Source organism: Elephantulus edwardii, unplaced genomic scaffold (genome assembly GCF_000299155.1).
Source record: "Elephantulus edwardii isolate Elephantulus edwardi_28Jun2011 unplaced genomic scaffold, EleEdw1.0 scaffold00075, whole genome shotgun sequence".
NCBI classification, from domain to species: domain Eukaryota; kingdom Metazoa; phylum Chordata; class Mammalia; order Macroscelidea; family Macroscelididae; genus Elephantulus; species Elephantulus edwardii.
The window spans coordinates 8,173,165-8,192,122 of NW_006399825.1; the positions used below are offsets into that span (position 1 = coordinate 8,173,165).

The following is an 18,958-nucleotide window of genomic DNA, read 5'->3' on the forward strand; positions in this document are numbered from 1 at the left end:
ATTTAAATTTATTATTAATTTCAGTAAAAATTTACAGAAACTTTGCATTTCCATTCATTCATTGTTGCACTTTTCCCCCTCCCAAGCCTCCCCCCCTAATACACTACCCTCTTGGAAAAGTAAAAGAAAAATTCTTTCATTGTTTTACAAACCTTCCCCCAGGTCCACTCCACCATGTAGCCTTCGCTCTAGACTCCTGTCATGACAAAAATACCTATTCACATATCCCTTTTAAACAGTTTTCTCCTTCATCTGTTTCAATGCAGTATACATTATTGAACCCATCTTTCTCAGTCTCCCTCCAACCCTGATGTCAGTCCTGTTTTACAACAGTGGCACCATGCAGTATTTGTCCTTTTGTGACTGAGATACTTTACTCAGCATAATGTCCTCCATGGTCACCCATTTTGAATAATATTGCATGAGTTCCTTATTTTTCAATGCAGCATAGTATTCCATTGTGTGACTATACCACAGCTTCTCTATCCATTTGTTTGTTGATAGGCACTTAGGTTGTTTCCAACTCCTTGCTATTGTGAACAAAGCCGCAATAAACATGGGTGTGTATATATTTGCTTGGATGTCAAGTTATGGTCTCTTTGGGGTATATTCCCAGTAGTGGAATTGCTGGGTCAAATGGTATCTATTTGCAACTTTTTGAGAAAGCGCCATACCACCTTCCACGGTGGTATTTTATACTCCCACCAACAGTGAATAAGGGTTCCAGTTTCTCCACAACCTCACCAGCATTTGTTGCTTGCTATTCTGTTAAATTTTGCTATTCTGATTGGGGTGAGATATCTCTTAGTTGTTTTAGTTCTTTAGTTTCTTCATCTTAAGAAATGCCGAGCAAGTTCAGTCCTTTTGCCAATTCCAGCTTCTTGCACATTTCATTATAATACTTTGCCTTGTCTTCTGAGCTGCCCTTTGAAATCTATTCAGCTCATCTTGATTTCTTCCCTTTGCTTTGTCTTCTTGGCACTCTAGTGAAATATTCAGATCTCATCTGACATCCATTTTGGTCTTTTCTTCTTCCTTCTTTGTAATGACCTTTTGTATTCTTCATGGACAATATATATTTTTTTAACTGATATTCTTGATATCTCCCCACAGCTCATCTCTTCGTTCATTAGTGTTCAAGAGCTTAAACCTGTACCTGAGTTGGTTTTTAAATTCAGGGGAGATAGACGCTACATCAAATATTGATTTCTTTGGGTATGATTTGACTTTCTTTAGTGTTAATTTTAACTTGCATATGAGTTATTGATAATCTGTTCCACAATCAGCACCTGGCCTAGTTTTCACTGCTGATATTGAACATCTCCAATGATTTCCTTCCACAGATATAATCGATCTGATTCCTGTGCATACTATCAGGTAAAATCCATGTGTATAGCCTGTGTTTATGTTTCTTATAAAAGATATTTGCAATAAATAAATCACTGGTTGTACAAAATTCTTTCATTCTATCCTCAGCCTCATTTCTGTCACCAAGTTAATATTTTCCAATTACTGATCCTTCTTCCTGGTTCCTAACTTTTACATTCCAGTCATCCTTTTTTAACACACACACACACACACACACACCCATAGGGCTCATATGGTTTTTTTTGAAAACCTGGATGTATGAAAACCACACATATACCATGGGAAGAGACCAGATCATGACATCATTTTAAACTTGATACAGTAGCATGCCAGTCAGCTTGACATTGTAATAAATGGAGGTTCATTAAATGTGCTGCCATCATGCGTGTGACTCCTTAGAGACCCAGCTTAGTTCTTCTCCAGTGTCTTCTCTTGATGTTGTACCTGATTTTATTGCCAGTTTTCATTCTAATCCACTGAGGAATGGGCCCCTTCTGTTTTTGTTTCTTGGCCAGGAACCTCTTGATCCTCAAAGTCTTATTAGAAGACATAATGAAGACAAAACAGGGCCACATGAAAAATAATGGCAGAGGAAAAGAAAGAGCCATTCATTGTTATTATCTTTATTATTATTATTATCTTGATTATGTATTCTATTGATTTCTGACTGCAACGGGTAGTAGAAATCATCTATTTTCTTCTCCCTAGCTCCAGTTGTTGGTACATAAATTTGAATAACAAGTCTTCATTGTATGCATATGGATATTGTCCTGTCACTCACAATATTGTATTTCAAGATGGACCTAGAAACAGCCTTTTTAACTATGATAGCAACCCAGTTTTTTTCCTCCCCTTTTCATCTCCAGCATAGTATATCGTATCTACTGATATGATCTGATTCAAACTGTCCCAGGCCAGTCCATCTCATTTCACTAATACCTAATATGTCAATATTTATACTTTCCATTTCTTTCTTATCATTGTCCATTTTTCCTACATTCATCCTTCTTACATTCCATGGTCCAATCATTCGTTTCTGCTTACACCTGTTCCTTCTCTTTGTTTTCAAATTTGAGGGCTCAGACAGTTGCCATATCTATTAATCTATTCTAAGTACATAGGTTTTTCTTTCAAAGACCTGGTTTATTTTGCAAGTGGATGGGCAATCTTTCTTCCTAGTCTGTCTTCATTTAGATGCTTAGTTTTAGAACGATACTTGACAGACAAGCATTTTACCAAGCAGATGAAAGCACTTCCCTTATACTCTTTGTACCCCCCGCCCTGGCATATGTGCCTTGTCCCTTTCCCTCCTACGTTAGTATTCCTTGCACTCCCATCTACCTGGGTCAACCTTCCGTCCCCCAGCCATCCTTTGATATGACAGCTTAGTCCACAAGTCACTTCTGTGATGTCTTGAACCAGGCACTGCTACTGGTCTCTCACACTGTTGCCTGTTTTGCATTTGGGAGGATGTAAATCCAAATCCCTTGTACCAGCTTCAGAGAAAGATTTTTGCCTGAGGCAGTGCTGGGGAAAGATTTTTGCTCCTGAGCTTCTGCTGCACAGCTGTCATTTTGTGACTTAGAGGCTCTGCTCTTCCATTTGTACCACGCTGCTGTCACAATGTGGTAATTTCCAAGGTGAGGGCAGGTCTCCTCTAGATCTAGTATGCTAGAGTTGTTTACCTGATCAAGAGGATTAGAAGGCAGTCTCAGATCCTTACAGTGCTGATCTATGACGTTCCTGATGCAGAGTTAGGAAGGGAAAAGGTAAAAACCCAGACTCCAGCTGAGTGTGGAGCCATGGTGTTTCCCAATACAGTAAGTCTCCTGATTTCCTGATTGCTAGTACCAAGGATGTTCATTGTGGATTCAAGTAAGATGAAATTATTGACCAGTTCCGTTTTTTACAAATGGGATGGAATTCACGTAAAACTCAACATTTTTTTCCTTTTTTAAATTTTATTTTATTGATTTTAATGAGCATTTACAGAGATTTTATATTTTCATTAATTCATTGTTGCATAAAACTGAACATTTTAAAGTAAACAGTTAAGCAGTATTTAGTATATTCGCGGGGTTGATGAAAGAGAGGAAGATCTTCAACCAGATTGACACAGTGATTGCAGCAATGAGCTTAAGGATGTCAAAGATGGTGAAGGCTGCACAGGATATGACAGGGTTCAGATCTATTGTTTAGGGTCACTGTGAGTCATGTTTAATTCAGTGGCACTTAACAATAACAACAGTTCTAAGATATTTTTGTCAACCCAGAATAAAACTCTTCATTAAGCTGTCAATACTTTTCACCATCGTCGTCTTCCTCTTTTTTTTTTGTGCCTTCCAATTTAGAGATTCATCTTCTGACATTATATACACCAGTGTTCCTCTATTATTCATAAGATTGGACTTCAGGCTTGTTATTTCAGAAGTAGGCGGCCATTCTTGCTTCTTAGTCTGTCAGAGTCTCGAAGCTCCACTGAAACCTGGCCACCATGAATGACCAGCCGATTTCTGAAATACCAGTAACATAAATTTTAGCATTACAGCAACATGCAAGTCACCACAATACAAAAAACTAACAGACAGTGTGATACCTGTAAGAGTAAACTATAAAACAAGCAAGCATACAAACATAAAACAAACATAAGTCCTTTGGGAAATAGAAACAAGCTCTCTGACCTGGGACATCATATCTGCCAGCCCAACATAAGATTGGAGTTGGGGTCTTCAGACAGCTTAGAATTTGTTCTCATCTGAGTGATGACCATGGCCCCCACATAATGAACTAGGTTACAGATAACACCTCTTCTTGTCTAGGATATGCCTAGGCTTCTTTGACAGGTGGTTAACCATTAATGCGTCCACAGGTGAACAGCTACAAACACCCATTAATATTAGAGCATGGAATGCACAGTCGTATGATCTACTTTGCTGAGAATGACAAATTGACGAGGAATGGTTTGGCATTCATAGTTAAAAAAATTACTGCAAGATCTCTCCTAAAGTACAGTATGTGAATTATAGGACAATATGCATATGCGTACAAGGAAATACTGTTAATATAATTATTATTCAATAGATGTACCAACCACTAAAGCCAAAGATGAAGAAATTGAGAACATCTGCTGTTGCAGTCTGCAGCTGAATTGAACTCTGAGTACAGGGTTTTCAAGTACAACAGATAAGATGTGCTGCACTTCTGGTTCTTCTTCCTTCGTAAAAGAGCTGTCTCTTCACTTTTCCACCTCTGGAACACATTTTAAACCTAAAGGCATGGCCGCACTAGGGATGGCTGCACTAGCTAATCTCTAAGTTAGGGTTCTATGTACTGTGTTTGCATGTTCCTATCCTACAACAGTATCCTTTACTTTATTCACAAGCTGTCTAGTTCCTTTGGTGATCCACAGATATCTCCTGTTTGCACAGTCCCTGTTGTTGTAGCATGTTGTGTCTTGGATAGCTAGCTGAAAGATTGACAGTTTTCACCTATGTGAGAAAACTGGGTCATTCCATCCCATTAAGATTTAGAGCCTTGAAAACTGGATGGAGGGTTGCCATGAGATGGAATTCATGCTATGAATAGTAGGATAGTAGTTGTAACCAGTCATTTTGTGAGTTACATCACTGCACCACAGTCTTGTTTTATAAGAAAAGTTGTTTCAGTCATCAAATTACTTAATAGTTACATTATAAATTTTATACACATGCCCAGCCATATAAAGAAAATCCAGGAAAAGCAAGTATTTTGCTTTTGCATTATTTCTGGTACAAGAATATAGTTTTTCTTTTCATTCTTAAATTATTTTTCCAGCTTATATGAAAAGATTTCTAAGCACAATTTTTATGTGTTCAGCCATGAACTGAAAAGCTTGAATCTACTAGCTTGAGTCTCCCACTCAAGATGAGAGAAAGATGTGGTAGTCTGCTTCTATAAATTTTTATTGCTTTGGAAGTTCTATGAGACAGGATCACTTTGATTAAGTTATTTAGCTATAAAGAACTGATATATAGCTGCAGTTAGATCTTTAATTTATTAAGTTGTTGTTGATTGTCTTCAAGTCAAGCATGACTCATAGCGACCCTATGAACAAAAGGCCTGAAGCCTTTTAATAACTATCATCATTTCTCTAAGTTGATAGAGTTTCCAGAGGCCTGTGATTTAGGAAGTGGTTGCCATTCCTGCTTCCAAACCTTAATCAATCTGGGAGCTCCATGAAACACTGACCAAGATGGTAGCCATTTTGACACACCTGTGGCACAGTTGTTCCATTATGGCACAGGTTCAGTGTCACAGCAAACCCAGATAACCTCAGCATGGCGAATTGACCAGGGTGGAAATAGTTAAAATGGATTGTAAAAAAGGGGAACATTACTAGGATATCTTAATAGTTTAAAACTTCAAGATAATGAGTTTAAAATTAATGCTACCTTTCCAACAATCAAGACAGAAAAAGGGAAAAAAATGGTTGTGACTTTCAATGTTGGGTAATAGTTGAGGACACTTAATATGAGTAAAGTAAAAAAAATGTAATGGAAAGAGGATTATTCTTTGTGGATAGATACTCTTTTCATATACCTTCCCCCCCCCCATCATTTGAATTTTCTAAATAGGAATCATTGTGTTCTGTACTTTGTATATATACAAATGTATATGGTTTTAGTCCTTGTAATAATTTCATAAGGAGTTTTGATAGTGTAATATATTACATGTTGCCACTCTGGGGGGGCGGGAATAGACAATCTTCCATGAAGATTTACAGTCTCAGCAGGTGAAACGTCACCATGAATCATAATCAGCTTAATGGCAATGGGTTTTGGGGTTTTATTGCAAATTTGGAGAAAACCCAAGGAAATATGTTACTACACTTGAAAGATAATGTAAGAAATCTAGTGACAAACATTTATCATTAAAGTGAATTGAATATATGACATGTAATAGAATTCTAGATTAATGTCTTAGAATTAGTTGTTACAAATAAGTTATACTTGATATTTTAGCTATTTAGTTGATAACTAGGATCTTTATACACAACTACCTTTAAGTACATATATTAAAATTATGTTTAGTTTTCTAGTAATTACTTTGTGATTTGATCTCTCCAAATAGATTTTGCAAATTGCTTGGGTGCTTGAAGTCCTGTATTATCTAATTTCTAATTACATATTTGTTCTTTGTCTATCTAATGTCTTTAAAGTACTTTCCTTGTAATAAATGTGACAGCTTTGTAAGAAGGAGTCCTAGCTGCATGCACACTTGTTGAACTGGTATCTAGAAATGTGGTAGTTTGAACCTGCTCAAGGGCTTTGTGTTAGACATGTAGGGCTGCTTCTGTAATGATTCTAGTGTAGAAAACTGTATTGGGTTAATTCTATTCTGTCACATGGTATTGCAGTGAGTTGCGATTAGCTCTGTGGCACCAAACAGAACATGTGTCTGAGTGAGCTTAGACACATACATGGTTTTGGGGGTTTTAGAAATTAATTCTTCAGTGTTTATCTTCTGTTTTGGGGTGTGGTATGTTTGGGGCTTTTTTTTTAAATTCAGAGATGTTGTTTTAATAAATCATCTCCACTACTAAAATGTTAGTCAATGATGTCAAGCTAAGGAGATCAATATGTAAAATAAAGGAATAAAGCATTTGTACCTCCCAAGGCTCTTTTGGTAGTCTAGTGGATAAGGAGTTCTGCTGCTAACTCAAAGGCTAGTCAGTTCAACTCCGCTGCTCCACAGATCTCCACAGGAGATAGGCATCTCCTGCCATAAAATTTATTGTTGGAGGATAAACTTCAAGTCAGTTTTGACTCAGTGGCAGTGTAAGCTCTTTGTTAAGGACTTTAAGCAGAGGCATTTTCTTTGTTCATATTTCTTTATTGCAACAACAAAATTTAATAAGAGAAAGAGAGGTGAGAATAATTTGAGTTGTATAGGTTTGTTTTGGAGAACCAAGTTTAAGTTTCCTTCTTATTAAATAAAGCATTTAAATTACTATTCAGAGGTAGTTATTCAATAAAAATAAAATTATGTAAGTCTTGCTGGTTATGGAGTAAGGAATTATGTAGTGCATTCATTATGTAAGATTTTGTATATTAATAATTTTTAAGGAATATTTTAAATTTTATTTTAAAATTAAATTTTCTTTTGTTTCCTTTCTCACAGCATCCCAGAATCAAGAACGGTTATGTGCATTTAAAGATCCATATCAGCAGGACCTTGGGATAGGTGAGAGTCGAATCTCTCATGAGAATGGAACAATATTATGCTCAAAAGGGAGCACCTGCTATGGCCTTTGGGAGAAATCTAAAGGGGACATAAATCTTGTGAAACAAGGCAAGTAATTAATTTCCTTAAGTGACTTAATGTTTCTGAAGAGTTGAACCTTATCTAAAAATGAGATAGATCACAGTCATCTCCAAGAATGGCTCTTATAATGTCTTTTGAAGATCTACCTGCAAGAAATCAAAATGACAATAGCACCTCAAAAGATTAGAACCTTAAAGGGCAGTGTATTTTTGTTAATGGGTGAAGAACAACTCAGAAATGGAGGATGAGGGTGTTTCCAAAGCCTAGAGAATAGAATCAGTATGACTGAATTGTACATGGAATAATTGTTTAGTTCATTTATGTTTTGCTATATATATTTTCAGCAATAGTAAAAAAAAAATTCTTTTTAAAAAGCCAACTCTAGAAAAGCAGTGAATTTCAATGTACACATCCATGTATATGTTTATTCAGCCCCAAATTTACAGTTGGTTTTTGGATTATTTTTTAATAATTGGATAATTGTTTCTTAAATTATTTTTAATAATATCTTATTACACCCACTTTCACATATTGACATTGTTAAGTACCACAGAAGAGGCCATTATGTGAAAATTTGCCATAAGCAAAAATGAAGGCTAACCTCATCTGCTCGCAAAGTGAAGTAAGGCTATTTCATTTCATCACTGACAAATTATATAACTACCAAACCACTAAGAATCATGGTCTAAGCCAATTTTATAACCAAACTCTGTCATCACAGCCAGTGTTATTCTCTCCTCTCAAATTGATATTCATTACTGCTATATATACATGTTGATGCTCAGAGTAGTCAAATTTTTTTTTTTCATGATTTTCATGAATGCAAAACACTCAGTACCAAGGGAGTTGATAAGAGACATAAGTGATCTTAATACATCTTCATTATATGCTGTTTGGGAAATCTAGAAACTATAAAGGAAAATTTACAACTTAAAAAAAATAGCTTGTCCTTTTTTTTTGGAATACCTTGATGTTTGTACATGTGTATTTTACTTTTTTCAAATTAGAATGATACTGAAAACATATCTCATACCCATTTTTTCTCACATTATATCGTTTTTTCCCCCCCATGACTTTAAATATTCTCTAAAAACATTTTTAATCCCTATCAGCAATATTTTGGAAGCAGGAGTGATATCTACTTCCTAAACAATAAGACTCTGGAAACTCTTTGAACTTTGCGAAATGATGGTTCTAGAAAGGCTTCAGGTCTTTTGTTCATAGGGTTGCTATGAGTTGTGCTCAATTCAACAGCAATCAACAACAGCAGCGATATGTACATACATCAAAATTTTGTGTCATCCCTGCACAAAATTTTGATGTGTGCCTATATTGCTGTTTAATTATACTTCAGTCTATTTTTGTTCATTGTGCTGCTTTTTAAGTAATTCATTATAATAAATAATGTTGCAGTGATCATCTTGGAACATAAATCTTTGATTATATCTGATTATTTCCTTGAAATAGATTCCTCAAAGTAAAATCATTTTTTTAATTATATAAATATTTTAAGGCATTATATACTAATTTCATAAAAAATAATGTCTTTAGAAATTTACTGTATATGAGAATATGTTTTAGTGAATCTTTGTTATCATTTTATTATTCTTTTTCAAACATAGAACAATTTGATAGGTCCAGGCAAAAATAACATCTTACTATTGTTGGTTAACTGTGGATTTCTTAGATGGTGAAGTTAAACATTTGATTGATGCCATGCATGTTTGTGTGAATATGTGTATAGGTGTAGAGGGGATTTATGTTTGTGAGTGAGTATATGTGTGCCTGTTGTGTACTTTGGCCTTTCCCCCCGTTTATTAAAAATACATCTTTCCTATTGATTTTCAAGAGTAACTGATGCTTAGGTATGTTTATTTTGTCACATTTATTAAAAATGTTTTTAAATTGTTGTTTTCCTTTTGGTTTTTTCTAATTTGTATATATAAATATTAATTTGTAGGATGTTGGTCTCATATTGGAGATCCCCAAGAATGTCACTATGAAGAATGTGTAGTAACCACCACCCCTCCCTCAATTCAAAATGGAACATACCGTTTCTGCTGCTGTAGTGCAGACTTATGTAATGTCAACTTTACTGAGAATTTCCCACCTCCTGATACAACACCACTCAGTAAGTACAGTCACTTTCGGTTGTTGGGGTTTTTTTGAGCTCTCTTTCCCCCGAAGATTTGAAAAATATAACAATATTTAACATTGATAAAATGAATCTCGCCATCATACACTACATCCAGCAAACAACTAAAATAAAAATGAGATGTATCTCAGTAAAAATGAAGATCTTCTGTCCTAATGAGTGACCGTGGTACTCAGGAGGAATGTGTGATCATTAAAATAACTTCTCTTTCTTTAACTTTAATCATCTTGGCAGACAGTAGATATCATGCGTTCTTTGGCACCTTATAAAATGAAGGAAAATCTCGTAGACCAGCTAACTACATTACCATAAATGAACATCTGTATATAATTAATATTAAGAGACATACTCTAGCTTTACTATTGCTCAAGGATTAATTTGATTTGGAATTAAGGGAGTGAAAAAGATTACTTCATTTACCTCCAGTCTTAAATATTTTTCAATTAAAAATTTTGTGTGTTGTTATAAAATTACCTTACATAGTTGTTTTTTAAAAACAGGGTACAAATAAATGAAATCCATACAGACTGTGTACTCCTTACTACTTATTTATCTACTTTGTTCACAAATTTAAAAGAATGACAAATTTTCTGTGCTTTTGTTGAAAAGAATGAAATATCTTTTAAAAAATAATTAAATAGTATTGTTGTTATGTATCATTTAGTTGCTTCTGACTTGTAGTAATTCTCTATACAATAGGTCTGCACCCTGTATTAACAGTTAATTATTAATCCTGAAAAAGATATAGACATTGCTGTATGTCATAAAAGTTAAAGTTCTGTTCATATAGGAGATTACCAGTTATTTCTGTCTAGCGGAGTGACATAGTGACTGAAGCAGTAGACTTTTGCATGGCAGATATCATGAGGATGGTGCAGGATAGGGCATGGTTTGGATCTGTTGTTCATAGGGTCACTATGAGTTGTCACCTCCATGGCACCTAACAACTAACTACAGTAATTAGAGATAATCTTCCAGTCTTCAAAAATAAACCCTTGTTTTCCCCCCATACTTTGAAACGAGGTTTTAAAATGTAGTTCATATAGCCTGTTTCTCCATGAAGATGATCTGTTACTATTTTTTTAAAAATAACAATTTATTTGATTTTTAGAAATCATGTCATCTTATTTACTTGTAATTCTTACTCAGATCTGTGGTTGCCATCTGAGACTGAAGGCATGTGTTTGACCAAAATTACATTATCAGACAATTCTTTTTTTTATAGAAATTTTTTTAAAATTTCCGTTCATTCATTGTTGCACACTTTCCTCCCTGCCCACCCCTCCCCCCAGTTTGCTTTTCTTTTTTGACAAGTTAAAAAAAAATTCTTTCATTATTACACAATCCCTTCACCGCCTCCCACCACTCCACTCTGCTATTCAGGTTTCGTTCTGGACTCCTGTCATGACAGTAATACTTAATCATATATTCCTCCTAAACAGTACTCACCCTCATCTCTTTCAATGCAGTATATATCTCAGTCTCTTCACCACCTAATTGCTGCGAGTTGTCCCAGTGGTGAGAATCTTTGTTTTCTTGATGTTGAGCTTCAGTCCATATTGAAAGCTGTAGTCCTTGATTTTCTGCAGCAAAGGCCTCAGGTCCTCCTGAGTTCCAGCAAGCAAGGTTGTGCCATCTGCTTACTACAGGTTGTTGGCAAGTCTTCCTCCAATCCTGATTCCACATTCCTCCTCATAGAGCCCAGCCGCCTGGATGATCTGTTCTGCATACAGATTGAAAAAGTATGGAGATAGGATCCATCACTGGCCTACAACTTTACTGACTTTGAATTATGCATTGTTTCCTTGTTCTCTTCTGACAACTACCTCCTGGTCCAAGTATAGGTTTCACATAAGCACAATCAATTGTTCTACGATTCCCATTCTTCTCAAATTTAGACACAGTTTGTTGTGATCCACACATAACACACCTAACTTTTCTGATTTTTGCAGTTAGTGTCACTTGACCTTATAAGTATAGATCTTAATAGAGCACAATGCTTAAAGAAGATATTCTTTATTGGTTAAGCTAAACTATTGCTTGGTTTTAAGAAGACTTTAGGGCACATTTTTGGTTAAAAATTGGAAAGATTATTTTAGAGCAGTAGTTTCCGGAGTCATCTAGCCTCTATGGCTCAAAAGCCTGTATTCTATGAGAATATGAAATTCTATTTTTTATTTTATCCCTTTTGTTTAGATTCTTCTAATTGGTCATCGATCTAACTGTTCTGTAATGATAGTCAGCACTATCCATTTCTTCTGATTTTATGGTAAAGAAGGCATTTGTTCATGGAGGCAACCAGCCATGCATTCCATTTTCTCTTCATTTTTCTGATTCTACTTCTTCCAGATCCACAGAGACCACTAATTATACCTTGAATGGCCACTTGTAAGCTTGTAGGGCCTTGGGTACCACACAGTGAAGTCAGAGGTAGAACAGAAGCATTAAATGTGTTATTAGGTCAATTAACTGAGACATCCATGAAACTGACCCGAAGCCTCAAAAGCAAGGAACCAAATCCTGTGATGTATTTAATTGTACATTAGCAATTTTAGCAGCTGCTCCTTTTTCTTAGTTTTCATTGTAAATTCTTCTGTCAAACAAATCTTACCAATTCAACTTTTCACAGGTAGACAACTTATTGAACACCGTTAAATTAATCTTCTGTGCATACGTGTCCTTAACTAATTCAGTAATTCTGTCATGGAACAATTTCTTGGTAAAATTTCTGTTATTGGTATAAATAATCTTCTGAATTATAAATTAAACAAGATAATTCAGTGCAAAGTCAGGCAAAGATAGTTCCTTTTTTCATTAAATACACCTGTTCTATTCAGTGCTTGAAGTTCTTGGTGAAAGAACCACATTGTGAAATACTTTTATTTTCATTATTCATTAACTTCATAGTTGGATTAGATGAGAAACAAAGATTGAATTGCAAAAAAAGGCAAGTTGGAGAAAAACCGTTATCATTTATGCTGTGCTTGTAGAATTAGAAATTCTAATTTCCGTGACTAGAAGCAAATGTCTATATCTCACACCAAGCTAGAAAAAAAAATATGTTTTAATTAAGAAATACTGTCCTTAACTATTTCAGAAATCAACTCTTACATCTTTTTTCCTCTCTCCTTTTTAAAAGAGTACTCTTCTGCTACTTTCACCATATGATACAACATTCTGATATTTTTTATATAATGGAAGGATTATTATTAATTTCCTTTGAAACATACTTCATTTTGTGTGTCCTAATTGAGATAAAGAAAAAATAATTTTTTAATACATCATTTCTATTCAGAAAAAAATTGTAAGAAGTTTTTCCTGTGGCAATGGATATTCTCCTTTATTTTTCAGAGTTCCAGGCTGTTGTTCATAGATTTGCTATAAGTTTTAAACAGCTCAGTGATATCTAACCACAACATGGGCTTGTAGATTTTTATTTTGACCCTAAAATGACACTGACTTCAGCTACTTTGAAAAAAATTCACTGTTATCAAGTTGATTCTATCTCATAGTAATGCTAGAAGAGAGAATAGAATTTGTCCAGGAATGTCCAAAGTCATAGATCTTTTACTGAAACATACTGCCACATCTTTCTTGTGGAGTGACTTGTGGGTTGGAACCACTACCTGTTGAATGACAGCTGGGTGCTTTAATCACTATGCCACCAGGACTTATTGAACTTGCCTAGAAGAGTCCCAGTAAGTGTTTTCTGGGCTTTCGAAAACAAATAGAAAAGGCTTACTTCAATATAGCTCATATAAATAATATAAAAGATTTCTCTTTTAAAGTGTACAATTTAGGGGTTTTTGCAGAACATTTTTATCACCACAAAAAAAAGCAGTTAGCATTAACAGCATTAACTCACTAACAGTCACTCTCCTGTCTTAGCTCCTAATTTATTAAACTAAACCACTGATGTCTGATGAATTTTGTCTCATGTTGACACCATAGGACCAAGTAGATCGTCCCCACAGAGTTTCAAAGACTGTTATCTTTGTGGAAATAGACTCCCAGATCATTTTCCCACAGAACATTTGGTGGATTTGAACTGCAACTTTTCAGTTAGTAGCCAAGTACTTTCACCACTACTTCACTGTTATTCCTTTGCTACCTTCAGCAACCACTTGTCTGCCTTCTGCTTGAACATTTCATATAAATGGAATTACATGTAATGTTTATCTGGATTTTTTCCATTTAATGTAATGCAGCAGCATGTATATGGGCTTCATCATGTCCTCTGACTAAATAATAACTAGATAATAGTCTCTTCTTTGGGTATAGCATTATTTTTTTTTTAAATTTAGGTTGTTTATTTTTCATTTCAATGAACATCTACAGAGACTGGGATTCCATTCATTCATTGTTGCACCCTTCTCCCAGCACAAACCCCTCCCCCCTCCCCCCCATTTGCTCCTCTCCTTGAAAGCATTATTTTTTAAAATCCTTTCATCAGTTCATGACCACTGGATTGCTTCTGATTTTGAACTATTATGAATAATAGTGTTACCAACATTTGCGTACAAATTTTTGTGTGGATATGTTTTCATTTTTCTTGGGCATGTGCTTAGGAGTGAATTTTCTGGCTCATATGATAATTCTATAATTAATTTTCAGAACTTCCAAACAGTAGGTGCACTGTCATACATACCTAGTAACAATTTGACTTCTAGTTTACTAAAGTCAAGGAGAATACATTTTTTGCTTGTTAAAGCCATCCGCTATGGAATCTCTGTTATAGAAACATTAGATAACTGAGACAGAGACCAATAGCTGCAACTTAGATGATTGTTCACAAACTTTTAAGCCTCTAGTCACTATTCTTCAAAATATGATATAGAACATTGTCTTTTGTGGACTGTAACACCAGTTGGCTTGACTGGCCCTCAGACAATGGTCCTGAAGCCCTAAGACCAGTAGTAACTCATTGCCTCAGAGTTGGTTATAAGCTTTCATACTGCTTTTCAATGGCTACATAATATCAAACTAATATACATAAATTTATTTACAGCATATACAGATAGTAATGGAGAAGTATTATCTGCCAAACTTAGATATGGTTACAATATTGTTAGGTTTAGGTTTTTTAATTGTACAACTTTTAGGATATATTGGATGTTATTTAGTATGACTGGTATTCATCTAAATAAGTTTTTTATAGTAGCATTCATTGGAATTTAATGAAATGTAATTTAAGAATTGTGATTTGAGTAAGGTAGTTTCAAGAGATCTGAGACTAGATACTCCTTTATGTATAATTACAATGAATATAATAAGCTATAAAATTGTAGTGATTTTTTTATCATGTTTCCCTTATACTAGAATTGATATTTGAGCAGCTCAGTATCCACAAAATAAAGCTTTTCTCTTCCTAGATTTATTATTATTCATCATTGCTATTCTTAATATGTGTAGCAAATGATGAGTATACATAGATATGGAAAATGTTACATTTCTGCTTATTCTAACCTTTATGTGACCATGTTTTCTATCTCCTTTCAGCATTAGACTGTTTATGCAATAATAGTTGGTACAGGTTAATGAATTCAGTTCAGTAGATTTTAATCTTTTTATATTCTGTACAAGACATTGCTTTATCACAATTAGGAAATGCATATAATCAGTAAAAATGAGTAACTTTCCTTTGCTTATCAAGAAAAAGAAAAACCTATGAGTTAATACATTATTTAAATTCTAAAGAGCTCTTTTGTTGATTATTTATTTAATTATTTGAAAAAATAAACATTTAATGACTTACATTTAAGGTGCTTATATAAACCTTCAAATAACTTTTTTTCTGCTCCCCTAATTATGTCTTTTTTGAAAAGGAAATGTCCTTAAGTAGGTATAACTGTTTATTATGATATACTCCATTATAATCTAAACATACAATAGCTATAACTAGAATTCTATAAAAACAAGCAATAATGGTTTTTTGAAATAACTTTATTGTAACTTGAGTAAGCGTTTACAGAGCAAATTAGCTTTTCATTCAACATTTAGCAGACATTTCTTACTAGTGATTGACCTAAAATAATATTGGATTTTCAGATTTATACACTTGAAAAATATTTTTTTTTTAAAGAACAGGATGACTGCTATGGTTTTATACATTGATAAGAAAACTTTCTCCTTGTTAAATGTATGACTTTTTCCTTCTTCAGTTTTATAAAACACTATACTTTGAGTAACTTAAGCTTTTTTTAAAAGGTGCATTGCAACATATATTGCAGCTTTTTGTTTGTTTGTTTACCATTTTTATGGCTCTGGTAGTTGGTCAGCATTAATTCTGTTAAGACCTTAAGAAGTCGCTTATATTGCATTCTGGACTTGGAGAACAGGGAGTTGTGAAGTTGTTTGCATGAAGATGTATAGGCTTGAAAACTCTGCAGCAGTTCTACTCTGTCCTATTAAACCTTAGTGATTTGGAACCAACATGATGAAAACATATTTGGGGTTTTTTTGGTTTTGTTTTGGACTTGGAGCTATGTTGTTGTTGTTTGATGCCGTTGAGTTGTAGAAGACTCATAGCGACCCTATGAACGAATGGCCTGAGCACTGTTCGTACATAGAGTTTCCGGAGGCAAGCCATTTCAGAAGTGGATGCCGCTCCTGCTTCCAGGCTTGATTTAGTCAGGAAGCTCCAGCCAACACTGTCCACCATGGGTACCCGGTACCATGATTGGCACATCACTGTCACAGTCTTCAGCATCACAGCAACATGAGTTACCTCTGTATAGCAACGCACAGACCAGTGCTATACCACCTGCACGTCAAATGCATTCCAGGAAAAGCAGTCGACTATAAAAGCTTGCCATGATTCCTGCAGTCACACCGCCATGCTCCTTCCTTCTGGCCCTTGGAGCTATAGACCTGCTAAAATAATGTTCTTTGTTTCTGCTGAGCACCTACTTTGTGTATGTTTATATGGATACCAGTAAGATGAAATTGTGGACAACCTCAACCCCCCCCCCCAATCTATCTTGATAGCCTGTCAGACCAATGGTGAGGATTTTTGTTTTCATAATGTTAAGCTGTAATCCATATTGAAGACTGTAGTCTTTGATCTTCTGCATAAAGGGTCCAAGTTCACTTCACTTTCAGGAAACAAGGTTGCGCCATCCGATTAACACAGGTTCTTGATGAGTCTTCTGATTTAAATATGATGCCACATTTTTCTTTTCGTCCAGCTTCTTAAAAGAGTTGGTAGGTAAGAAGAAAGGATACAGCTGTACTAGAGTGACTTACAGGGTGCTGTGTTGGTGGAAGCTATGCCACTGGTATTTCAGTTATCAACCAGGTGACCCATGGTTAACAGGTTTCACTGAAGCTTCCAGATAAAGATAGAGTAAGAAACAAGATTGGCCATCTATTTCTGAAGTAACAGGACTTCGAAAACCTATAAGTAATAGAGGAAAATTGTTAAATAGGATACTGGAATTAGAGCCATCAGTTGGGAAGACACTAAAAAATAAGGAGAAGGTGCTGTAAACATCCATTAATAATTGGAATATGGAATGTCCAAAGTATGAATCTAAGAAAATTAGAAGTTGTCAAAATTGAAACAGAATAACATCCCACCTGAATTTCAGAATCATCTCAGGAACAGGTTTGAGGCCTTGAACACTCATGAGCGAAGAACAGATGAGTTGTGAGAGGATGTCAAAGGTATCATCCAGGAAGAGTACAAACGGTCATGACAAAGAGAGAAAGAAAAAAAGACCAAAATGGATGTCAGAAGAGACTCTGAATATTGCACTGGAGCGCAGAGAAGCCAAAGCACAAGGAGGAATTCACGAGCTGAATAGATTTCCAAAAGGCAGCATGGGATGACAGAGTAAAATATTACAATGAAATGTGCAAGGAGCTGAACTCAGAAAATCAAAAGGGCTGAACTCATTCAGCATTTCTTAAGCTCAAGGAACTGAAGAACAAATTCAAACCTTGAGTTTCTATAATGAGGGATGCTTTAGGCAGAATATTAAATGATCCAGGAAGTATTAAAAGAAGATGAAAAGAATATACTAAGTCATGGTATCGAAAGGAATTGGCAGACACAGAAGAATTTAATTAAATAACATATGAGCAAGAGCTTATGGTGATGAAAGAAGAAGTTCAAGCTGCTTTGAAGGAAATAGCAAAAAAACAAGGCCCCAGAAATAGATGGTATACCAATTGGCATATTTCAGCTAACAGATGCTGCCCTGGATGTGCTCACCAAGTGCCAAGAAATCTGGAGAACAACCACTTGGCCAACTGACTGGAAGAGATCTATATTTGTTCCCATCCCCAAAAAGGGTGACCCAACAGAGTGTGGAAACTATAGACCAATATCATTGATTTCACATGCAAGGAGGATTTTACAGAAGATTATCCAAAACTGACTGGAACAGCACATGGGTTTAGAAGGGTTCGTGGTACTAGGGATATTGTAGCTGATGTCAGATGGATCTTAGCTTAAAGCAGGGAATATCAGAAGAATTTCTGTGTTTCATCGATTATGCAAAGGCATTTGACTGTGTGGATCATTACAAACTGTGGCTGACTTCTGAGAAGAATGTGAATACCAGAACACTTGATTGTGCTAATGTGAAACCTATACTTGGACCAAGAGACAGTCATCAGAACAGAGCAAGGAAACACTTGGGAAGGGCGTACGCCAGGGATGTGTCATGTCTCCATACCTTTTCAACCTGTATGCAGAACAGATTATCCCAGAGGCTCGGCTCTGAGGAGAGGAGTGTCATCAGGATTGGTGGAAGATCTATCAACAATCTGCATTATACACATGACATGACCCTGCTTGCTGAAACTAAGGAGGACCTGAAACGCTTGCTCCAGAGGGTCAAGGACTGCAGTCTTTGGTATGGTTTGAGGCTTAATACCAAGAAGACAAATATTCTCACCTCTGGACCAATTGGCAGCATCAGGATGGATGGTGAAGAGATTGAGATTGTTAATAGCTTTAGTCTACTTGGCTCCACAGTCAACACTCTTGGCACCAGCAGCCAGGAAATTAAAAGACACATTGCGATGAGAAAGTCTGCTGTTAGGGACAGCTCCAAAGTACTGATGAGCAATGGTGTGACTCTGGAGACTAAGGTGCATCTGATACAGACCATGGTCTTTGCAATC

At 35.5% G+C, this 18,958-nt stretch overlaps 1 protein-coding gene across 1 annotated transcript in view; it reads left to right on the forward strand.

The window, feature by feature from the left end:
- BMPR2 (bone morphogenetic protein receptor, type II (serine/threonine kinase)) overlaps positions 1 to 18,958 on the forward strand; it is a 199,066-nt gene that overhangs the window by 108,455 nt on the left and 71,653 nt on the right. Inside the window, exons 2-3 of the mRNA XM_006889092.1 lie at positions 7,528 to 7,698; positions 9,632 to 9,802. Of these exons, the coding sequence (XP_006889154.1) occupies positions 7,528 to 7,698; positions 9,632 to 9,802 (342 nt within the window). The remainder of the gene's footprint in view (positions 1 to 7,527; positions 7,699 to 9,631; positions 9,803 to 18,958) is intronic.